General features: G+C 40.2%; 1 protein-coding gene across 1 annotated transcript in view; it reads right to left on the bottom strand.

Moving 5' to 3' along the window:
- Window positions 1-26,228, bottom strand: part of LOC133564047 (WD repeat-containing protein 49-like) — a 115,520-nt gene that overhangs the window by 49,913 nt on the left and 39,379 nt on the right. The window contains exons 9-13 of the mRNA XM_061918129.1: window positions 24,065-24,213; window positions 19,322-19,555; window positions 16,637-16,801; window positions 16,367-16,482; window positions 12,104-12,234 (exon numbers count right to left, since the gene is read on the bottom strand). Coding sequence (XP_061774113.1) covers window positions 12,104-12,234; window positions 16,367-16,482; window positions 16,637-16,801; window positions 19,322-19,555; window positions 24,065-24,213 — 795 coding nt within the window. The remainder of the gene's footprint in view (window positions 1-12,103; window positions 12,235-16,366; window positions 16,483-16,636; window positions 16,802-19,321; window positions 19,556-24,064; window positions 24,214-26,228) is intronic.

Genomic DNA, 26,228 nt, shown 5'->3' with positions numbered 1-26,228 from the left:
ACACTTCCGACTTCTAGCAACAACAACTGACTTCCTGAAACAAAAGCGTGTGTGTCTTCTAATCGTGGCAAATTCGCTAACAAACAAAAAATGTTTGGAAAATTGAGGATTCAAAACCATAACTTTTTGAAGCTGGATATACTGAGGATGAACCACTGCTTATTGAAGCGTGCAAGAAAGAAGGGTGAGACGTTGGAGCAGACGGACGCCGAGAGAGTGAGGTGAAAGAGACAACGCCATAAATGTGGAACGTTTTAATAGATAAAAACACCTGTCAGATGCGGCTAATGTGAGTCACCGTCGTAGCTTTCAAAGCCTGTAAGACAACTTTAAAACTCTCCATCAACGTTTAATATACATGCTGCAAGTCTATATATAATGTAGTAACATACACCTTCATAACAATATGTAATATGTACAATATACACTCTGCAAGTACATATATAAAATGTAATAACCGTCACGGTTGTAAAAAATAGAATATGTTCAATATTTACATATTTTGATCATTTTAATTATCCATTTTAAGCATTGATTTCCGTTTCCATTATCGTCTTCCGACTTCTAGTAACAACTGTGTGTCCGACTTCCTGAAACAAAGGCGTGTGTGTCTTCTAATCGTGGCATATTCGCTAACAAACAACAAGGACGACCATTTTTGGCCAAATGAGGATTAACAACCATAACTTTTTGAAGCTGAAAATACTGAGGATGAACTAATGCTTATGGAAGTGAGCAAGAAGGAAGGGTGAGACGTTGAAGCAGACGGAAGCCGAGAGAGTGATGTGAAAGGGAAAACGCCATAAATGTGGCTCATGTGAGTAACTGTTATAGCCTGCAAAGACCTCTAAAACAACTTCAAAACCTTCCATCAACATTTTATATACATGCTGCAAGTCTATATATAATGTACTAACATACACCTTCATAACAATATGTAATATATAGAATATTTACTGTATGTTGGTCGTTTCAGCACATTGCTTTCCGTTTCCATGGCAACACACTTCCGACTTCTAGCAACAACAACTGACTTCCTGAAACAAAGGCGTGTGTGTCTTCTAATCGTGGCAGATTCGCTAACAAACAATAATTTTTGGACAATAGAGGGTTCAAAACCATAACTTTTTGAATCTGAATATACTGAGGATGAACTAATGCTTATGGACGTGAGCAAGAAGGAAGGGTGAGACGTTGGAGCAGACGGAACCCGAGAGAGTGAGGTGAAAGCGACAACGCCATAAATGTGGCTCATGTGAGTAACTTTTATAGCCTGCAAAGCCCTCTAAAACAACTTCAAAACCCTCCATCAACGTTTTATATACATGCTGCAAGTGTATATATAATGTAGGTTAATAACATACACATATTAATATGCAATATGTACAATATACATACTGCAAGTACATATATAAAATGTAGTAACCGTCATGGCCGTAACAATATGTAACATGTTCAATATTTACGTATTTCGATTATTCTAATGAGAAATTTTGTGCATTGATTTCCGTTTCCATTTTCGATTTCTGGCAACAACTGTGTGTCCGACTTCCTGAAACAAAGGCATGTGTGTCTTCTAATCGTGGCAGATTCGCTAACAGACAACGAAGACGACTATTTTTGGACAAATGACGATTTGCAACCTTAACTTTTTGAAGCTGAATATACTGAGGATGAACTCCTGCTTCTGGAAGGGAGAAAGAAGGAAGGTTGAGACATTGGAGCAGACAGAAGCTGAGCGAGTGAGGTGAAAGCGACAAGGATATAGTAATTAACTGCATAGTCAATTGAGAAGAATCTTCATACATGTATATTCATATTAATTCATTGTTACAAACAGCCCTCCAACTCGTACAAAAACATTAAAAAAGTAAGCTAATAAAGGAGCTAATGAGTTGCTATTAAGCGCTCTAGAAAACATTTAAAAGCCTCCATCAACGTTTTATATAATGTAGTAACTGGCACATTCATATTGACATAATATTTACGCATTTTGTTGATTTTAAGCATAAGGCGGCGTATTGATTCAGAGACGCATCACAAGGTTTGTTTTTTTTTCCCCTTCAACGATAACACTACTAGTCGTGGCGGGGGCAATTAGAGCCAACGACTACTTTGGGACAAATGACGATCCAAAACCTTAGATTTTTGAGCCTGAGTATATGGAGGATGAGCTTCACATTTTAGAAGCTGAGTGATAAACAGATCCAGCTAGTGGCAGTGTTGCTAAGTGATAATGCTAAACAAGAAATACAAACTGCCAACATAAAACAATCACTTACTGTACAATGTCTACTTTCATTGGGGTGCCGACTTATTGGATATTTAAATCTTCCTGTTTTGATGAAGAAATAATGATAATTAACAACAAAATGTTGTTCTTTTCTGTACTGAAAAGATCAAATTTGAATGGCAGTAAAAGGAAGTCTCTAAATAATTCCCACAAAGGGTTACAAATAAATATGCAGCCCCATACAAGCATTTTTTGTGTCTTTCTTGCCATTTCCGGATCTAAGTTGAGTGTCAAAGTTGACCAAGTTCTTGGTTTATGGCCACATCTTTATACTCTACAGTTGAGAGGCATGCTTTATAATCTACAATTAACAATATAGCAGCATAAGCTAGTTGACTCAATGTGATCTCTATGTGTCTGCGTTAGCACTTATAAAAACAACATCACCAATACTTGGATAAAGGACTACTAAAATGAGATTTTCTTATTTAAACAGGGATAGTAGGTCCACATACTTGATCATTTCGCGATATTGCCATATTTTTGCTGAAAGGATTTAGTAGAGAACATCGATGATAAAGTTTGCAACTTTTGGTCGCTAATAAAAAAGCCTTGCCTTTACCGGAAGTAGCAGATGATATGCGCGTGACGTCACGGGTTGTGGAGCTCCTCACATCTGAACATTGTTTACAATCATGGCCAGCAGCAGCGAAAGCGATTCGGACCGAGAAAGCGACGATTTTCCCCATTAATGGATGTAAGATGAAAGATTCGTGGATGAGGAAAGTGAGAGTGAAGGACTAGGAAAAAAAAAACTAGACGGGAGAGCGATTCAGATGTTATTAGACAAATTTACTATGATATTTCGGGAAAATCCCTTATCTGCTTATTGTGTTACTAGTGTTTTAGTGAGATTATATGGTCGTACCCGTACAGCCTGAAAGTCGGAGAATGTGGCCACGGGTGTGTTGACCGCCAGTGTCTCCGAGGGAAGCCACGTTTCTCGACGAGGCAAAGGCTGTGGGGCCAGGCTGAGATTTTTTTTTCTCCCTCCTCCACGGTGGAAGCATCCGACGGTCGGGGGCGGCCGGTGGGAGGAGGCAACAGAGTATGCAGCTGCCTCTTTGACAGCTGCAGGAGGAACGACGCAAGCCCTCCGCTCATGTCTACGGTAAGAGCCGACTTATTACCACCATTTTCTCACCGATACCTGCCGGTTGACATGTGGTAGGGAACCATGTTCGCTTGACCGCTCTGTTCCATAGTAAAGCTTCACCGTCATCTTTCGGGAATGTAAACAATGAAACACCGGCTGTGTTTGTGTTGCTAAAGGCGGCCGCAATACACCGCTTCCCACTTACATCTTTCTTCTTTGACGTCTCCATTATTAATTGAAGAAATTGCAAAAGATTCAGCAACACAGATGTCCAGAATACTGTGGAATTATGCGATGAAAAGAGACGACTGATAGCTGTGAACAGTGCTGGAACAAAATGTCGTCTGCAATGCATGACGTCATGCACAACCGTCATCACACCGCGCCATTTTAGCATGATACTTCCGCGCGAAATTTAAAATTGCAATTTGGTAAACTAAACCGGCCGTATTGGCATGTGTTGCAATGTTAATATTTCATCATTGATATATAAACTATCAGACTGCGTGGTCGGTAGTAGTGGGTTTCAGTAGGCCTTTAATAATCAGGTTATGACATGTAAATGGAGTAATGTTGGCGGGTTTTGGATGCTTTTTAGAGGGATTTACAATTAGCCACCTCTTACTAGCCGTATATTACGACTTAGAATACATAAAAACAAGAAAAACATGTGCTCTTGCGAATTAAAGGCAAAAAATCCACCAAAAAAGTGCAGCTCTCCCTTAAAGCTACATATGAAAATGTGACATTAATGAGAGGAATTCGTGGAGCAAAAGTTTCTAAACTTTTTCAAGAGTTGAGCTTTTGTTCCAGCGCCAGCCATTAATTTTCTTCCAAAGCGTTTTCCCTGCAGCTCCGAGAACACCCACTCTTATCTAACTTTCCCCACGCACGCAGCCCTGACTTTATCTCCTTCCTTACTTATCTGGAGGCTCGCTGTGCCTCAGGAGGTCAGAGCAGGTGTGCGGCGTATGCTCACAGTCTGCTGCTACACGGAGACTCAAGCCTGAGGTGACACAACTAAAGTCTTCCTAAAGTGGCCTGAAAGGGGAACTTCATCGGGATGCCTTTCATTGGACATTCGCTGTCCGACGGCTCTTGTTCGGCTTTGTTTGTGACCTTTAGTTAGTCTGACACAAGGCACACCTCTACCACCCTGCACAAAATTCTTGCTTTTTAAAAAGGAAGCCATAGATATATTATATTGTTACTATTCTAGTGCAGGGGTGTCCAGACAATTTCTGAATATCACATATTTGCTGCCATCTTGTGGACAATGTGACTAAATCAGGTCTATGATCTTTGAAAGTAATAAAAGAATAATAGCACAGAATTGACTTATATTACACAATTTAAACAACCTTCCCTAGTCATGGTGCAAAAGAAAAAAATCACTAACCTCAAGGTCAACAGACATGTAACACAACCTGCTCACTGAGCATTGTGGATATTATGAAAAATGTCAAAACAACATAAATAAATGAAAATTACACCCATTTAAATAGATTGGAGTGCATGATGGGAAAATGCATAACACTATTTTCACACTTATCCAGGTTTGGCGCATTTTAGCCGCTTAAAAATTCTGATTGATTACAAAACTTTAAGGAGGTCATCAAGTAAGTAAACAAGAGGCAGGAGTCATACACACACACACACACACACACACATATATATATATATATATATATATATATATATATATATATATATATATATATATATATATATATATATATATATATATATATATATATATATATACATACATATATATATATATATATATATATACATACATATATATATATACTTATACATACATATACACATATATATATATGTATGTACATACACACAAATGTATATATATACATGCATACATATATGTATGTTTATACACATATATATAAACATATATACACATAAACATACATACATGTATACACATAAACATATATATACACATATACAAATTATGTATATGTACATATGCACAGTATATATATATATACACATATATACAGTATATATGTGTGTGTATATATATATATACATATAAACATACGTATATATGTGTGTGTGTATATATATACTCACACACAGTATATATACAGTATATATATATATATATATATGTATACATACATATACACACACACACCTCTATATATATATATACATATATATATATATATATATATATACATATATATATATATAGTTACTTTACATGCAGTTGGCTTTCAGCCACCGGCCAAATTTTTTTAGGCCATTGCGGCCCCCAAGTCAAGATGTTTGCACCCCCTGGTATCGTGTACTGCATTACACAAAACTATGTACAATTTACAGCAGCGGGGGTTTCAAACTCGTTTAAGATCGAGGGCCACCTAGAAAAAAATCCACCCCCAAGTGGGCCGGACTGGTAAAATCCCGGCACGAAAACTTTAAAATAAAGACAACTTCCGATTGTTCTCTCTGTTCAAAAATAGAACAAGAACATTCTGAAAATGTACAAATCATAATGTTATTGGTTGGGTTTTTTTTACACTTACATGATGCGTTTTTAGTATTCTATCTATATTTGTTATTATTTATATTTTCGGAATAAATTATTTGATCATTTATTTGGTGTTCATTTTCAATCAGTCAAGATTTAAAAAAATAATTTCAAAATCAAATTACAGGATGTTATTTATATAGTTGGCTCGATTTCCTCGACTGGTGCACTAACATAATGTGATTATTTTTTTTTTTTTACATATGTAGCATAATCTACGACGATACAAAGAATTGCTATTAAGACATCTAGTGGACACATTTAGAACAGCAGTTTCTTTCATTCAAAAATTTCTGCTCTTTTTTATACACAGCAAACTCATCCTGATTGCACTTTTGACACCCTTGATTTACAGTAATATTCTGCAAAGAACACTGTAAAATCTATTTCCATTATTATTAATTTGATGGGTAGTTTGCTGTAAAATCATATGTCAAGCAGATATTTCAGTATTCATTTTTACTTAGACAAAAAAAACGTTTGGAAAGTATGATAATATACCGTGATATTTGTTGCAATAATGGATACTATTGAAGATAAAAAGGCATGCAATTTCATACCGTATTTCCTTGGGTATATATTATGCGCCTGCCTAGAATTACTGCCGGGTCAAACTCATTTCGCAACATAATTAGCGCATGCTTAACATTACCGCCGGCTCAGGATTAACGCCGGGTCAAACTCGTTTCGCAAAATATTATTTTTATTAGCGCATGTCTAGAATTTCCGCCGGGTCAAACTCGTTTCGCAAAAATAATTAGCATATGCCTAGAATTTCCACCGGGTCAAACTCGTCACGTCACGACTGACACTTCACCTGTCATCATTTTCAAACTGGAGGCTGTTTCAATAATTTGAAATCACATAAAGGGAAGAAGATTAAGAGCTATTCAGTAGGATTTAAGGTCCAAGCTATTGATTATGCTAAAAAGAATAGTTTTATTAATATACCGTAGCTGCGTGTGTCAAATATGAGTCATTAAATGACTCCCGCCTCCTGGTGGTAGAGGGCGCTAGTGATCTTTCTTGCGACAACTCGGCTGCGGAAGAAGTGACAACAAGCAGCAAGAGTGAGAAGCGTGTGTTTATTTTTTCCTCTCACTTGCACTTTTAACATGGAGGATTACATATTTAAAATAAAACCGTTTTCTAAACTGGACTTTCAATCGAAGCAGGAGGTGATAAAGGAAGATCTCCATCGAGACAGAGAGACTTTTAAAACTGAAGAAAGATAAGGAAGACTTTTATAAACAAGTTATCGATGCTTTTGATCAGAAGGAGCTGAGCATGGACTTCATTTATAAGTAAAGGTAAGACCATAGTAACGTTTTTTTTTTATTAAATGTGCTTTTTATGATGGTATCCTTACATCACACTCAAATTTTTAAGCGCAGGCCTAAATTTAACGCATGCCTTTGGTAAGCGCCGGAGTGAGATTATGTTTTGGATTAATATACAGTATATTTTTGACCGTCCAAATGAAAAAAATCAATTACATTTAGTGAGAAAATATTAAGTACTTTATTGACACACATTTCCAGCCCAGATAAAATGATGTCGCCGGCCTTGGGTTTAACACCTCAGCTGTACACTATGGAGTGGTCCTTGTGGTTTTAATCATGTCATTTTGAGGAACTGTGGAGAAAAGTATTGTTCATATTCTCATTTATTGAACGCAGGCGTGAACGACACATTCCAGTCTGGAACCCTGAAATGTCTGTTTAATCATCCATGCAGACACTCCATGAGCGGAGAATGACTCCTTTTTAGAACTACCACACTTCATTTCATCAACACGTAATTGCTCTTTTTTTATTTCACTTAAGTGCTTTTCTCAGACTAATTTTCATTCCCAACTTTTTTTTTTCCCTTTGACACCCACCCCACACACTCTTTTGCATTCCAATCATGAAAGTTTAATTGACGAAAGACAAGAAATGACGGAGTTAGACGAGCGGTTCTATGAAAGTCAATACGGGTAAATGGTATATGGGCTATACTTGTATCGCGTTTTTCTACCTTCAAGGTACTCAAAGCGCTTTGACACTATTTCCACATTCACCCATTCACACACTGATGGCGGGAGCTGCCATGCAAGGCCCTAACCACGACCCATCAGGAGCAAGGGTGAGGTGTCTTGCTCAAGGAACACAACGGACGTGAGGAGGTTGGTAGAAGGTGGGGATTTAAGTCTCACCTTAAAACTCATCTGTATACTCTAGCCTTGAAATAGACCTCCTTTTTAGACCAGTTGATCTGCCGCTTCTTTTCTTTCTCCTATGTCCCCCCCTCCCTTGTGGAGGGGGTCCGGTCCGATGACCATGGATGAAGTACTGGCTGTCCAGAGTCGAGACCCAGGATGGACCGCTCGTCGGGACCCAGGAGGGACCGCTCGCCTGTATCGGTTGGGGACATCTCTACGCTGCTGATCCGCCTCCGCTTGAGATGGTCTCCTGTGGACGGGACTCTCGCTGCTGTCTTGGATCCGCTTGAACTGAACTCTCGCGGCTGTGTTGGAGCCACTATGGATTGAACTTTCACAGTATCATGTTAGACCCGCTCGACATCCATTGCTTTCGGTCCCCTAGAGGAGGGGGGGTTGCCCACATCTGAGGTCCTCTCCAAGGTTTCTCATAGTCAGCATTGTCACTGGCGTCCCACTGGATGTGAATTCTCCCTGCCCACTGGGTGTGAGTTTTCCTTGCCCTTTTGTGGGTTCTTCCGAGGATGTCGTAGTCGTAATGATTTGTGCAGTCCTTTGAGACATTTGTGATTTGGGGTTATATAAATAAACATTGATTGATTGATTGATCGAACAAGGAACCCTCAGGTTGCTGGCACGTCCACTCCAACACCCGTACCACGCCGTCCCGAGTACTTTGGAACAGACATCTGCTTTGGTCAGGAGATTACAAAACGAAAATGTAATATACCAAATTTTCCGGACAGTGAGCGCACCGGATTATAAAGCGCACTTTTTTCATATATAAGGGGCACCGGATTATGTGGCGCATACTTGCCAACCCTTCCGGATTTTCCGGGAGACTCCCGAAATTTAGCGCCTCTCCCGATAACCTCCCGAGACAAATTTTCTCCCGAAATTCAGGCGGAGCTGGAGGCCACGCCCCCTCCATCTCCACAGGGACCTGAGTGACGTGTCGACAGCCTGATTTCACGTCCGCTTTCCCACAATATAAACAGAGTGCCTGCCCAATGACGTTATAACTGTAGAATGATCGAGGGCGAGTTCTTGGTTTCTTAAGTGGGTTTATTGTTAGGCAGTTTCATTAACGTCCTCCAAGCACGGTAACAACACACAACAACACGTTTTTCATCTACCGTAAAGCAATTTGTCTGCCGTAAACAGCAATGTTGTGACACTCTTAAACAGGACAATACTGCCATCTTCTGTGCATGCATATGTGACAATAACATCTACGGCTTTTAGAGCAGCGGTTCTCAACCTTTTTTCAGAGATGTACACCCTGTGAACATTTTTTTAATTCAAGTACCCCCTAAACAGAGCAAAGAATTTTTGGTTGAATAAAAAAAGATAAAGAAGTAAAATACAGCACTATGTCATCAGTTTCTGATTTATTATCATGTATAGCAGTGCAAAAATATTGCTCATTTGTAGTGGTCTTTTTTTAACTATTTGGAAAAAAAGATATAAAAATAACTAAAAACTTGTCGAAAAATAAACAAGTGATTCAATTATAAATAAAGATTTCAACACATACTGCGATGAGGTGGCGGCTTGTCCAGGGTGTACACCGCCTTCCGCCCAATTGTAACTGAGATAGGCACCGCGACCCCAAAGGGAATAAGCGGTAGAATTGGATGGATGGATAGCTGTAAATATACTCCTCCCCTCTTAACTACGCCCCCAACAACACCCCGCCCCCAGCCACGCCCCTCGCCCAACCCCCGACCTCCCGAAATCGGAGGTCTCAAGGTTGGCAAGAATGCATTAAAAGAGTCATATTTTTATTTTTTTCTGAATGGAAAAGACTTCCTTGTGGTCTACATAACATGTAATGGTGGTTCTTTGGTCAAAATGTTGCACGGATTATGTTTTACAGATCATGTATAAATTTTTAAAATATGACTAGAATTAGCTCAAATCATGCATGCGTGTATCATGATCAATATTAAAGTGACTCACTCGATGGACAGTTGTGCGCTTGGTCAAGTTGGCCGGGGACGTTTTTTACGGTTTATTTGGGTAAGCGCTCCATTTATGTCAAAAAAGCTTAGCTCCAAATGTATTTATTAGGGACCCATGTCCCTAAGGGACAGAGGATATATTCTTTATTATTATTCCGCCACCTCTTTGAGCTGTAATTTGACCCCCTTAACATGCTTCAAAACTCACCAGATTTGACACACACATCAGGACTGGCGAAAATTGCGATCTAATCAAAAAAACAAACCCCTAAAACTCAAAATTGCGCTTCAGCGCTCCGTAGGAAGAAAACACAGACAAAACGGTCTGTAACGTCCAGTAGCAATGGCGTAGAAACATGAAACAAAAACCTTTATGTAGGTCTTGGTTAGACCTATACTTCATACACTCATATCTCCAAGCTAAAATCAACAGGAAGTTTGCAATTCCCCCTTCAATGCAAAAGTTGGCTAAAAAAAAAAACCTTTTTTTTTCAAACATTATCTCCTCCGAGGCCATTTGTCGTTTCCGCTTCTAATAAACACAGAAGAGAGATTGAATCCTTCTGATTAAAAGTTGATGAAAGAGTTTTAATTACTACCCCGGTTTGGATTTTATGAGCCCGCAAAGTACCGGTGCGCTGTTGCGGTTGCGTTAATGTTGTCACAAGATGGCGGCTTCCTGCTCAGACAAAACTGCCTCTAACTCACTGTAGAAATGTCATACTTGTCAGGCTTGCCACTGACAGTTTGTTTGTGTTTTAGTTTTTCCTCTGTGTGTTTCGTATTTCCTGTCCTTAGTTCCTGTCACCACTCTTATTTTGGTTAAGCTACCTGTTTTTATCCCTGAGTGCTTAGTTTCCCCTCAGCTGTGGCTTATTGGCACCTGGCCACACCTGGTGTCAATCAGTCCGCTCCTATTTAGACCTGTCTTCCCATCCAGTCACGGCTGGATTATTATATTGTCTTGTCGATGACTTCCGTATTGTCGCTCCTGTTGTGCTGTTTCATGTCGAGTCATTGCAGCGTAGCAGTAAGCTATCTTTTGATATCTGTTTGTACCTTACTGTTTATTGTTCTCTGCTTCCGTTTTGTTTTCACTCTACAAGTAACAACTTCTGTTTTCCTGTTTGCTACCCGCTAGCTTCCACGCTAGACCCTTTTTGTTTTTGCTAGCTTCCATGGTAAGCTCCCTTAGTTTGTTAACCGCCCATGTGCGCGTTTTGTGTTTGTACCCTTTGTTTGGTTGTGTTCTAGTATTTTATATTAAAACCAAGTTTCCTTATTCAATGCCTGCCTCCTTCTCTGCATCTTGGGGTTCGTCAACAAGTAACTCTGACAATACTCACATGAAACAAAAACCTCAATGTAGGTCTCACTGAGACCTATATGTCATAGACTGACAACCTCCAACTAAAATCAACAGGAAGTTGGCTATTCCCCCTTCAATACAAAAGCTCTACTCTGTTCAAAATGCATTAGAGTCTCAAGATGGCGGCATCGAGGCGTCCTTATAAAATGCCCAAGCCACTTTACAACTGTTATTACTATGAGACTGCTGTATAACACATGTGTATACAACTTTTTCTCTGTGTAATAATCCATCCATCCATCTTCTACCACTTGGGTCGCGGGGGCAGCAGCCCAAGCGGTCCCGTCCATCGCTGCTTGCAGCTTTAATTAATATTATTATTATTATTATTATTTATTTTTTTTATTATTATTATTATTATGTATTCATAACGTCAGTCACCTTCACCTCACTCTCCCAGCTTCTGTCTGCTCCAATGGTTCGCCCTCACGCAAAATAAATGACTAAACTGATCAAAATAAGTAAATAATGAACATATTACATATTGTTACAACCGACATTTCCTACCAACTAGAGATTAAAACATTGGTTATTATTGGTGCATTGTGGCATTCACATTACTAATATTCACCACTGTTTTTTAAGAGGTGCCAACATGAAATGTCTAAAAATGCATACCTGTAACCAGAGTCTGCGGCGCATTGAATGCCGCACAGAGCACTGCTGTGCGATGAATAACGCCACCCTTCCACACTGACGGCTCAACTTCTGACTTGCAGAAAGAATGAAGGCGGAATACTGTCAACGTCCTACAGGGGGAGACAGTGAGAGGGTTTGTAAGAAGCGGCCATATAAACCAAACCTCTATCACAACTAATAATGAAAGATTAGGTCACGATCCGTGGAGTACTGACCTGATATCGAAATCCGATATCAGTGTGATGAAAAATATCGGTTCGCTTGTAGACCCGATACAAGCAGCCCTGCAGCGCTTTTACTTGTGCAAAGTTGGACAGCCACATAACATCTAAATGAGCACACAAGATCGCTCTTCTCTTCTATTTTAGTCAAGTGTTGCGTTAGACCAGGCGTTCCTCTGCTGGGAATTTAACCTGCTGGTCTCTCCCAAGTTCTTTCTATGACACATAAGTCGATTTTCAATGAATCCCAGACAATGAGTAGGATATAATGTACTTTATTCCAAAGCTTTGGGAGACCAATCTAGATACAACCTTTCAATCACATTGCCCAAAGTGTTCCAACATTCAAACGGGAAGACACTACTTCTTGAATAGGCAACCAGCCCCCTCCCTCCCCAGATGGGACATACAGGTTCCTTGTTCAACTAAAGATAAGATATTTAGGGAGGGTGGTTGAAGTACTCCAACTTCCTACATTCCAAAGCTTTAAGGTTAAGACACACAGTTTACTTGCGGGCAAACAGAAAGAGAATAAATGGGAAAACACTAGCTGTTTTAAAATATGACTATGAATATAAAGAAATAACTCTTATAATATGGATAAATGTAGATATCTATCTCTGTCACAAGTCTTTTACAAAGGGCAAACATGGTGGGCTATAGGTTACTAGGAGCTAGCAGATACACAACAGCTAAGCACACAATAGCACACAAAGACACACTTAATAATTTTCCTTAATTGATCAATAGTGCAGTCTAAAAAAGCACATGTGTAAATATAAACAAGTATCAAATATTTATAGTTGCATGTTTCTTACACATACAAAAGCGACAGACAACAATTACCACTCCACTTCAACCTCAATCAGTGTTTCTCAATTATTTTCTCTTACGCCGCCCTAGGAAGAAAACATTTTGTACCCTCACACTCTCTCAGCCGCGACCATAAATCGTATGATTTGTCTATAAAATTGTTATAAGTGCACTTCTGCATAACATTGCATCTTTATTTAGATTAAAGAAGAGAAAGAAACGTGGCTCAACTTACAAAAAAGAATAACTTTATTAACATTATTTTGTCTGTAACATAGATTTAAAGTGCATTAATTTGCCTGAAATTAATAGAAAAAAATGTCATCCCTATTTAAACTATAAAAGAATAGTGATCGACTTGAATTATTTTGTATTAAAAATAAGATTAAATAATCTCAATAAATAATTAAAATGGTTTATCAACCTTCACTAAAGAGCACAATAAATAAAAAATGTTAACATACAAAACAAAATTAAAACAATTTCTGCAGATTTTTTGGGCATTATGTCTTTGTTTTATGTGATGATTGCCGAAATAAATAAAAATAAATAAATAAATAAATAAACTAAGTTTAGTAGTGCACGGCGTCTCCAAGCGGGGTCTAGGGCAAGATACCGCATGATACTGATAAAGCATGTTTTCATGAGTTTATAAACAATAAAAAAAGACAACATTTTAAGATAATAAAAAGCATTGATGTAAACATTATATAATCGACTATATAAGGCTCTTGTACTTGGTATCGTTAGTCGATGTCTGCGTAGATCCACCCATGGGATTTGTTTACATTCATGAGCGCTAGTTTGCAGTTAGCGGTTAGCAATCGTATCCTCAATATTAAAGTGACTCACTCGATTGACAGTTGTGCGCCTGTTTTTTTTCCGTTTTTTTTTTTTTTTTTTGTCATGAAAAAGGGAGGTTTTTGGGGTTGGTGCACTAATTATAAGTGTATCTTGTGTTTTTTATGTTTATTAAATAAAAATAATAAAATAAATAGATAAAATAAAATAAATAAATAAAAAAATATTCTTCTGCCTAGTGTGTGAATGTGAGTGTGAATGTTGTCTGTCTATCTGTGTTGGCCCTGCGATGAGGTGGCGACTTGTCCAGGGTGTACCCCGCCTTCCGCCCGATTGTAGCTGAGATAGGCGCCAGCGCCCCCCGTGACCCCAACAGGGAATAAGCGGTAGAAAATGGATGGATGGATGGATCTTCTGCGGCCCTGTACCACTGCGTTACAGGATCATACATTGGTCATATTCAAAGTCTTCATGTGTTCAGGGACATACTTCCTGAGTTTATAAAAATAATATGAATTCTTTTTAATGAAAAAACATTGATGTAATCATATTAGTATCAACTAAATACGCTCCTGTACTTGGTATCATTACATTGGGCGTTAGGTTAGATCCACCGTCCGCCCTGAGATCGGTAGGTTATGAGTTCAAACCCCCGGCCAAGTCATACCAAAGACTATAAAAATTGGACCCATTACCTCCCTGCTTGGCACTCAGCATCAAGGGTTGGAATTGGGGGTCAAATCACCAAAATGATTCCCGGACGCGGCGACCGGTGCTGCTCACTGCTCCCCTCATCTCCCAGGAGGTGATTAAGGTTGATGGGTCAAATGCAGAGAATAATTTTGCCACACCTCGTGTGTGTGTGACAATCAGTGGAACTTTAACTTAATGTTTGTTTACATTTTGAAGACGGTGAGCTACGGTGTGTAGTAAAACATGTTTAGCTACCATATTTCCTTGAATTGACGCCGGGTATATAGTATGCGCCTGCCTAGAATTACTGCCGGGTCAAACTCGTTTCGCAAAATAATTAGTGCACGCTTAGCATTATCGCCGGCTCAGGATTAACGCCGGGTCAAACTCGTTTCGCTAAATATTATTTTTATTAGTGCATGTCTAGAATTTCCGCCGGGTCAAACTCGTTTCGCCAAATAATTAACATATGCCTAGAATTTCCGCCGGGTCAAACTCATCACGTCACGAGTGACACTTCACCTGTCATGATTTTCAAAATGGAGGAGGCTGATTTCAATCATTTGAAATCGCATAAAGGGAACAAGATTAAGAGCTATTCAGTAGGATTTAAGGTCCAGTAAGCAGCTATGTTTTATAAATATACCGTAGCTGCGTGTGTCAAATATGAGTCATTAAATGACTCCCGCCTCCTGGTGGCAGAGGGCGCTAGTAATCCTTCTTGCGACTACTCGGCTGCAGAAGAAGTGACAACAAGCAGCAAGGGTAAGCTGCGATCGTTTATTATTTCCTCCCGCCTTCACTTTTAACATGGAAGATTACACATCTAAAATAAAACAGTTTTCTAAACTGGACTTTCAATCGAAGCAGGAGGTAATAAAAGGAAGATCTCCATCGAGACAGAGAGACTTTTAAAACTGAAGAAAGATAAGGAAGACTTCTATAAACAAGTTATCGATGCTTTTGATCAGAAGGAGCTGCACGTGGACTTCATTTATCAATCAATCAATCAATGTTTTATTTATATAGCCCTAAATCACAAATGTCTCAAAGGACTGCACAAACCACTACGGCTACCTTATAAGTAAAGGTAAGACCATAATAACGTTTTTTTATTAAATGTGCTTTTCATGATGATATCCTTACATCCCACTCAAATTTATAAGCGCAGGCCTAAATTTACCGCATGCCTTTGGTAAACGCCGGAGTGAAAAGAGGTTTTAAATTAATTAGCGCCCGGCGGAAATTCAAGAAAATACGGTATTCCTCAACTGCAGGGATGGTACTTGTAAGAAACATACTTTATTTGTCGCCATGGAAGCGAGGATTAGTGATTTAGAAGTAGCTACAACACTGCCGACGGACAGTAGTCATGTCTTAAAGCACCTCTTCCTGAGGGTGTTTCAGCGTTATAGCGTCACCTTTATCGTTAGTTTTTTAAGCCAAAATGCGTCCGTTCTCCCTTTCCTGTCTACACACTGTGTCTGCTTGTAAGTACTCCGTGATTGTGTGCTGCCGAACATGCTCCTCTGCTCGTAAAACCAGCAACGAAAGGGGCCCCGGGGGTTGGAGTGGAACAGTACTTTTTAGAGGAGGTATAGTACCGAATATGATTCATTAGTATTGCGGTACTATACCAATACCGGTATACCGTACAACTGTAGTTCATGCCCTGTAAGAGTAATCCTATTGTTGACAAAATACTGTACTATACCTCTCCCAGCCCATCACCAGGATGCTGGTCCTCAGCAACAGGATGTGTGAGATGACCACAGCCTTGCCCAGACCAGCATTCATTCTATGGAGGCAGCGGCCACTGAAGTCCCACACCTGCAAGACGCATGAAGATAAAAAAAAACAAAAAAAAAACAGGTTTTAGTGGTTTCTTTAAATCATGATCCATCAATAATACTCTCGGCATTATCGGTCAGATCTGCATAATGAAGACGGGGATGTGTAGTGTGTGTGTGATAGGTTTGCCTACTTTAACCTCTCCATCCGTGCCCGCCGTGAACAGCCTGGTCTGCGTGCCGTCCAAAGCCATGGTGGAAATCCCGGCATTGCCATGGCAACGGTGGATTTGTTTAACCTTTTGGCCGGTGTCAGCCAGCCAGCAGATCACAGAGGAGCCGGCGTCGCTGCTTATTACCTGCGGCAGGAGAGAAAATCAGAGGATATCAATCATTGAAAGCAGTCGGATCCATTCTGTGCGGGAGGCAATGCAGCTTTTTAATAATTCTGCTATGCGGCGATGAATGAAGATTTTCAAATATTATGACATATAAGACGCGCGTCAGTTATCTTTATTGCCTTACTGAGCCGGAGGTGTTGATCCTGTCAAATTGGAACGTATCAAAATACAAACCCCGTTTCAATATGAGTTGGGAAATTGTGTTGGATGTAAATATAAAAGGAATACAATGATTTGCAAATCCTTTTCAACCCATATTCAATTGAATGCACTACAAAGACAAGATATTTGATGTTCAAACTAACAAACTAAATTTTTTTTTATGCAAATAATAATTAACTTAGAATTTCATGGCTGCAACACATGCCAAAGTAGTTGGGAAAGGGCATGTTCACCACTGTGTTACACCAACCTTTTCTTTTAACAACACTCAATAAACGTTTGGGAACTGAGGAAACTAACTGTTGTAGCTTTGAAAGTGGAATTCTTTCTAATTCTTGTTTTATGTAGAGCTTCAGTTGTACAACAATCCGGGGTCTCCGCTGTCGTATTTTACGCTTCATAATGCGCCACACATTTTCGACGGGAGACAGGTCTGGACTGCAGGCGGGCCAGGAAAGAACCCGCACTCTTTTTTTTACAAAGCCACGCTGTTGTAACACGTGCTGAATGTGGTTTGGCATTGTCTTGCTGAAATAAGCAGGGGCGTCCATGAAAAAGACAGCGCTTAGATGGCAGCATATGTTGTTCCAAAACCTGTATGTATCTTTCAGCATTAATGCTGCCTTCACAGATGTGTAAGTTACCCATGCCTTGGGCAGTAATACACCCCCATACCATCACAGATGCTGGCTTTTGAACTTTGCGTCCATAACAGTCTGGATGGTTCGCTTCGCCTTTAGTCCGGATGACACAATGTCGAATATTTCCAGAAACAATTTGAAATGCGGACTCTTCAGACCACAGACCACTTTTCCACTTTGCATCAGTCCATCTTAGATGATTTCAGGCTCAGAGAACCCGGCAGTGTTTCTGGATGTTGTTGATAAATGGCTTTCGCTTTGCATAGTAGAGCTTTAACTTGCACTTACAGATGTAGCGACAAACTGTATTTAGTGACAGTGGTTTTCTGAAGTGTTCCTGAGCCCATGTGGTGATATCATTTAGAGATTGATGTCGGTTTTTGATACATTGCCGTCTGAGGGATCGAAGGTCACGGTCATTCAATGTTGGTTTCCAGCCATTCCGCTTACGTGGAATGATTTCTCCAGATTTTCTGAACCTTTTGATGATATTATAGACCGTAGATGTTGAAATCCCCAAATTTTTTGCAGTTGCACTTTGACAAACGTTGTTCTTAAACTGTTTGACTATTTGCTCACGCAGTTGTGGACAAAGGGGTGTACCTCGCCCCATTTTTTTCTTGTGAAAGCCTAAGCATTTTTTGGGAAGCTGCTTTTATACCCAATCATGGCACCCACCTGTTCTCAATTAGCCTGCACACCTGTGGGATGTTCCAAGTAAGTGTTTGATGAGCATTCCTCAACTTTATCAGTATTTATTGCCACCTTTCCCAACTTCTTTGTCACGTGTTGCTGGCATCAAATTCTAAAGTTAATGATTATTTGCAACAACAACAAAAAAAATGTTTATTAGTTTTAACATCAAATATGTTGTCTTTGTAGCATATTCAACTGAATATTAGTTGAAAAGGATTTTCAAATCATTGTATTCTGTTTATATTTACATCTAACACAATTTCCCAACTCATATGGAAACGGGGATTGTAGATATACATATTTGTTTTCCACTGCTTGTCCCTTTTGGGGTCCCGGTGGGTGCTGTAGCCAATCTTAGCTGCATTCGGCCGGAAGGCGGGGTACACCCAGGACAAGTCGCCACCTCATCACAGGGCCAACACAGACAGACAACATTCACACTCACATTTACACACTAGGGGCCAATTTAGTATCCCCAGGTGCATGTTTTTGGCGGTGGGTCGAAGCCGGAGTACCCGGAGGGAACCCACACAGTCACGGGGAGAACATGTAAACTCCACACAAAAAGATCCAGCGCCCGGGATTGAACCCAGGACTACACAGGACCTTCGCATTGTGAGGCACATGCATTAACCCCTTTTCCACCGTGCTGCCTATTATGTAAAACATAATAAGAGTTAATAAATTCACTTCAGTAGCAATATGGTTGGTAAAGTTTTGTGATTTCTGATCGTTTGTGAGGTCACCAAAGGGCCTTCTGTGTGTGTGCAGCGCATAGCGAGGACAGCAGTTCCATGTTTACAATCCTCACTAAAATAGGAACTTTTGTACATTGTTTTTATGGAGACATTTGCTTCACTATACCACCTTTTCGATTTCCAAACATGTAAAGAAACTGATTATATGCGGAAATCAAGATTCCACTGTACATAATTAATTAGCTTGTGCCCAATTACTACAGTACCTGTACCAGCAGTACCTGTCTGAAAATGTTGTTGTAGAGCACACAGGTGACAGGATGCTCGTGGCTGCAGGTCCTGGTCTCCTCTTTCACGGTCTCCAACAAGACGAGCAGGCTATTGAAGGTGAGCAGCAGGTGCTGGCGTCCTTCGAACAGGAGCAGAGAAGTTTGTGCGCTCTCCTGCGTCGCCGGGAAAACGCCGTCCAGACTGTGAACACACAGCTGACTGGAAATATCCCATAAACACAGAACCTGGACAAAGAAAAGGTTCAATGTTGACTTACAAAAACCCAAAACCACTGAAGTTGGCACAGTGTGAAATTTATAAATAAAAAAAATACAATGATTTGCAAATCCTTTTCAATTTATATTCAATTGAATAGACTGCAAAGACAAGATATTTAATGTTCCAACTGATTTTTTTTTTTTTTTTGTAAATAATCATTAACTTAGAATTTAATGGCAGCAACACATTGCAAAAAAGTTGGCACAGGGGCATTTTTACCAATGTGTTACATGGCCTTTCCTTTTAGCAACACTCAGTAAACGTTTTTCAACTGAGAAGACTGATTTTTGAAACTTTTCAGGTAGAATTCCTTCGAATTCTTGCTAGATGTACATCTTAATTAAGTTGTTCAACAGTCCGGGTTCTCTGTTGTCGTATTTTAGGCTTCATATTCCGTCACACATTTTCAATAGGACGCAGGTCTGGACTACAGGCAGGCCAGTCTGTTGTTAGACGTGGTTTGACATTGTCTTGCTGAAATAAGCAGGGGCGTCCTTGATAACGTTGCAACAGATGTTGCTCCCAAACCTGTATGTACCTTTAAGCATTATTTGATTTCCCTCCTGCCTCTGAGTGTCACAGTTCGTCATCTGACTGCTTACCCGAGCGCAGCATGTCCACGCAGCGACAAGCCTGCACTCCATTGCTAATCTGCACACCTGGTATTGATGTGGGCGAGCTGGATAAAAGACCAGTGGACCCAAGGATGGGCGCGGAAATTTAGTAGTTTTCATGTTGTACTGTAAGCGACTGCTTTATGCTCTATTCTTGTTTCCTCTCCGTGGCTTGACTTGTCCCCGTGTCTTCTTCCGTGTCCCCGCAGTACCCTACGTTGCCTGGTAAGTGAGCTGTGCGTCTCTCTTTTCCCCGGATCTTCTTCTGTCCTCTAACTGCCTCCTTCGATCCTCGACCCCCACTTTGGACTCGGACCTCTTGACGCCCCTCTCAGTCCCACGGACCCCCGCCTGTACCACGGATTCTCCTACCTGCCTCGCCCTACTGGACTGGTCGCTTTCTCACTTTAGTAGCACACACTTCATTTAAATTCTACACAGTCTTACAACAAACACGCTCTTGAGTTTTGTCACACATACTTTCCTTAGTTTATTTTTTAATATTGTTTATTTTTTATTATATATATATATATATATATAAAGTTCAATAATTGATTTTTTATATATATATATATATATATATATATATATATATATATATATATATATAAAAAATCAATTATTGAACTTTACTGCCTCCCGGTGTCTGAGCCGTCACCTCCCTCTGCATACCCGTAACATTATTGGTGCCTTCATAGATGTGTAAGTTACCCATGCCTTGGGCACTAATACACCCTTATACCATCACAGATGCTGGCTTTTGAACTTTGTGCCTTGAACAATCCGGATGGTTCTTTTCCTCTTTTGTTCCGGAAGAAAAAACGTCCACAGTTTCCAAAAAAAAACAATTTGAAAAATTTACTCATCATACTACAGAACACTTTTCCACTTTGCATCAGTCCATCTTAGATGAGCTCGGACCCGGCGAAGCCGGCAGCGTTTCTGGGTGTTGTTGATAAAGGGCTTTCGCTTTGTATAGTAGAATTGTAAGTTGTACTTAGGGATGAAGCGACAAACTGTAGTTACTGACAGTGGTTTTCTGAAGTGTTCCTGAGCCCATGTGGCGATATCCTTTACACGCCAATGTCGCTTTTTCATGCAACACTGCCTAAGGGATCGAAGGTCCGTAATATCATCGCTTACGTGCAGTGATTTCCTTTTGATGATTTTACAGACCGTAGATGGTGAAATCCCTAAATTCCTTGCAATAGCTGGTTAAGAAATGTTGTTTTTAAACCGTTTGACAATTTGCTCACGCATTTGTTCACAAAGTGGTGACCCTCGCCCCATCCTTGTTTGTGAATGACTGAGCACTTCATGGAAGCTGGATGCTTTTATACCCAATTAGCCTGTTCACCCGTGGGACCTTCCAAATAAGTGTTTGATGAGCATTCCGCAACTTCTTCAGTCTTTTTTGCCACTTATGCCAGCTTTTTGAAAAATGTTGCAGGCATCAAATTCCAAATGAGCTAATATCTTTGCGGTCTATTCAATAGAATATAGGTTGAAAAGGATTTACAAATCAATGTACCGTATTTCCTTGATTTGCCGCCGGGCATATAGTATGCGCTTGCCTTGAATTACTGCCGGGTCAAACTCGCTTCGCAAAATAATTATGTGAATTATATTTATATAGCGCTTTTCTCTAGTGACTCAAAGTGCTTTTACACAGTGACACCCAATATCTAAGTTACATTTTAAACCAGTGTGGGTGGCACTGGGAGCAGGTGGGTAAAGTGTCTTGCCCAAGGACACAACGGCAGTGACTAGGATGGCGGAAGCGGGAATCGAACCTGCAACCCTCAAGTTGCTGGCACGGCCGCTCTACCAACCGAGCTATGCCACCCAATTAGCGCATGCTTAGTATTACCGCCTGGTCAAACCTGTGACGTCACGAGTGACACTTCCCCTGTCATCATTTTCAAAATGGATGAGGCTGATTTCAATACTGGTAATTTGAAATCGCATAAAGGGAAGAAGATTAAGAGCTATTCAGTAGGATTTAAGGTCCAAGCTTACATCACACTCAAATTGTTACTGCATACCTTTGGTAAGTGCCGTAGTGAGAAGAGGTTTTAAAATAATTAGCGCATGCTTACTTTTACCGCATGCCTTTGGTAAGGGCAGGAGTGAGAAGAGTTTTTAAATTAATTAGCGCCCTGGCGGCAATTCAAGGAAATACGGTATTTTGTTTTTATTTACATTTATATGGTTTTGGGTTTAGTACATGCACCCAAACAAAGTCTGACACCTGTTTTTGACTAATTATGGGGTGATGACCACAGATAGATGGCCTGGGAGTGCCTCTCAACGAGAAAGCTGCCATATTGCTTTACGGCCCCGGACAAGACGGATGTCTCCGGTGCAGCAGCACTTCCAAAGGAAAATGTGGTAAAGCTTTCAAAGCCTCCTGCAGTGGCAGATGGTGTTTAAGCAGCGGGCAGATGGAACATAAATCACCTCTAAAATATTTATTCCCAGCAGAAAATCCAAAAAAGTGAAAGCAAACATGCACAATGCCGCAACAGAAGGAAAGGGGAAAGGCGGCACTGACATTATTTTTGCAACAGACCAAAAAAAAGCGGGTATGTGGTCATAATTGAAATAAACGTGTGTGGCAAATCTTCTCAATCATGGGTGTCAAACTCTGGCCCGCGGGCCAAATCTGGCCCGCCGTGTAATATAATTTGGCCCTTCAGGCGATATCAATTTAGCATTAGAGCTGGCCCGCCGGTGTTATACAGCATCGGTGCCGCTGTAACACCGCATTCACCGCTAATACTCATACTTGCCAACCCTCCTAATTTTCCCGATAGACTCTCGAAGTTCAGTGCCCCTCCCGAAAATCTCCCGGGGCAACCATTCTCCTGAATTTCTACCGATTTCCACCTGGACAACTATATTGGGGGCGTGCATTTAAGGCACTGCCTTTAGCGTTCTCTACAACCTGTTGTCACGTCTGCTTTTCCTCCATACTAACAGTGTGTCACATAATATTTGTGGCTTTTATACCCACACACACACACACAAGTGAATGCAAGGCATACTTGGTCAACAGCCATACAGGTCACACTGAGGGTGGCCGTATAAACAACTTTAACACTGTTACAAATATGCGCCACACTGTGAACCCACACCAAACATGAATGACAAACACATTTCGGGTGAACATCCGCACCGTAACACAACAGAAGAAATACCCAGCCCCCCTTGCAGCACTAACTCTTCCGGGAAACTTCCAGCAAACTCACCAATAATTAACGTTTTATTCATGCATTTTCTCTTGCTACTTCAAGGCTTGAATGTTTGGTTCTTTCATTATTGTTATTTTATTTTCAAATGTATTATTAGCCTGTGGAAAAAATTTGATATTTACCTCAAAAGATTGCAAATATAAAAAAAAGGCATAACATTTTTATTTAAATTGTATTTGATATACCATTGATATTTTTATTATTATTATTATTATTATTATTCGAAACTGGATTTTGCATGTCACTACAGTTAAATAATCAATCAATCAATCAATGTTTACTTATATAGCCCTAAATCACTAGTGTCTCAAAGGGCTGCACAGACCACCACGACATCCTCGGTAGGCCCACATAAGGGCAAGGAAAACTCACACCCAGTGGGACATTGGTGACAATAATGACTATGAGAACCTTAGAGAGGAGGAAAGCAATGGATGTCGAGCCTTGCTTGTTCAATATTTAATGCAAAACTTGTTTGGGTCCCTATTAAAAGGTTCATTTGTTCAACCTTGGCCCGCGGCTTTGTTCCGTTTAAAATTTTGACCCACTCTGTATTTGAGTTTGACACCCCTGTTCTAAACGGTGGTTGTCACAGACACACAAATACCTTATCTCTTGAGAAGCTGAGGAGTTGTTGTTTCTTCTGCATGAAGCGGACGGCCGTAACCGGGGCCACGTGGCCAGTGAGTCTGTACACCGGCTGGGAGGTCTCGTAAGCGTTCCACAGCAGGACCTGGTGGTCTGCACCTGCTGTGGCTACAAAAATATGACTTAAAGAGAAACTGCACTTTTAAAAAAAAAAAAATTGCCCATCATCCACAATCACGATGTTACTCAAAAACACGCACATTTCCCCTTTTTTTGCATTCTAGATAGTAAAAAACTGCCACCAAGAGGCGGCTAACTGTGCATGTAATGGGGAGTCATCTATTCCGCCGATTAAGTCTTCCAAAAGAATATCCGAAAACCACTAAAAAGGTTCCATTTACATGCCGTCACCTGCATAATAACTGCTCAACATTGATCGAGTGCTAAAGCCGAGGAACTACTTTTAACAACACCTTGCTCACACTGCTCCCTCAGCCACTAGCGAGAAGTAAGCTAGCTCCAGAGATGCTGCTGCTGCTGAATCGCCTCAGAGTTTGGAGAATTTACAATTTATTCCAGAACGTTTTGGCTGTGAATTAAAGGCCTACTGAAATGAGATGTTCTTATTTAAACGGGGATAGCAGGTCCATTCTATGTGTCGTACTTGATCATTTCACGATATTGCCATATTTTTGCTGAAAGGATTTAGTAGAGAACATCCACGATAAAGTTCGCAACTTTTGGTCGCTAAAAAAAGCCTTGCCTGTACCGGAAGTAGCAGACGATGTGCGTGTGACGTCACGGGTTGTGGATCTCCTCACATCCTCACATTGTTTACAATCATGGCCACCAGCAGCAAGAGCGATTCGGACCGAGAAAGCGACGATTTCCCCATTAATTTGAGCGAGGATGAAAGATTCGTGGATGAGGAAAGTGAGAGTGAAGGACTGGGGAAAAAAAAGACGAGGGCAGTGGGAGCGATTTAGATGTTATTAGACACATTTACTAGGATAATTCTGGAAAATCCCTTATCTGCCTGTACAACCTGAAGGTCGGAGGGGTGTGGCCACTGGTGTGTTGACCACCAGTGTCTCCGAGGGAAGCCACGTTTCTCGTCGAGGCGAAGGCAGCCGGGCTGAGATATTTTTTTTTTTTTCCCCCTCCTCCACGGTGTAAGCATCCGATGGTTGGGGGCTGCCGGTGGGAGGAGGCAAGAGAGTCCGCAGCTGCAGGAGGAACGACGCAAGCTCTGCGCTCATGTCTACGGTAAGAGCTGACTTATTACCACCATTTTCTCAATACTGCAGTACTTTTTTTATTACATGGTCACTACTGCCTAGTTTCTATTGGTATATTCCTATTTTACTGTTATATTTTTATTCTCATTGTTGCTTTTTATTTTTATCATTTTTGTAATATTTTAATGTATTATTATTTATTATGTAATTTAGCTTATTGTAATATTAACACTGCTGCTGGAATTTTAATTTTCCTGAGGGGAACTCTCCTGAAGGAATCAATAAAGTGCTATCTATCAATCTATCTATCTATCAGGGAAAGTCCAAAAAAAAGAGGAGGCATACAATCTTTCGTCAGAGCGTGGTGAGACTGTACAAAGAGTACAGTCCAGGCGTCTCTCTTCAATTGAGCCAAATTTAATTCTGTCTCTGTTTAATTCCTTGCTTCTGGTTTTGTTTAATAGATTTCATCAGTTTGAACCTGACAGTACTTCTGATTCTGATTTTTTTTGCATTGCTTCAATTTCACAAATTCCTCAATAAATTCACCAAGGAGTCATCGTGGAGTTATTGAGTCCGTTTAGCTGATTGGAGAGCTAGCTTCCGCAGCTAGTGGGCATTATGGTGCCTGTGTGTTGTGGATTGCAAGGGGAGTGACGGCAAACGGACACCAGAGGGGAGTAGTGTACAATGATTTATTATATATATATATATATATATATATATATATATATATATATATATATATATATATACATATGCACTCTCTCTCTATATATATATAATAATAATAATAATAATAATAATTTACAATACTAATAAACTATAGAATGGTGTGTGACAAAATCCAAGAGTGTAAGTGTGTGACTATGTGTGTAGATTAGCTGTTAAGTGTTATCGTAAAAATAGAACGAGGAGTGAAGGAACGAGGCAGTCCATGGGGGC

Source organism: Nerophis ophidion, linkage group LG13 (genome assembly GCF_033978795.1).
Source record: "Nerophis ophidion isolate RoL-2023_Sa linkage group LG13, RoL_Noph_v1.0, whole genome shotgun sequence".
In the NCBI taxonomy this organism is placed as follows: Eukaryota; Metazoa; Chordata; class Actinopteri; order Syngnathiformes; family Syngnathidae; genus Nerophis; species Nerophis ophidion.
This window is presented reverse-complemented; position numbering and strand designations above follow the sequence as displayed.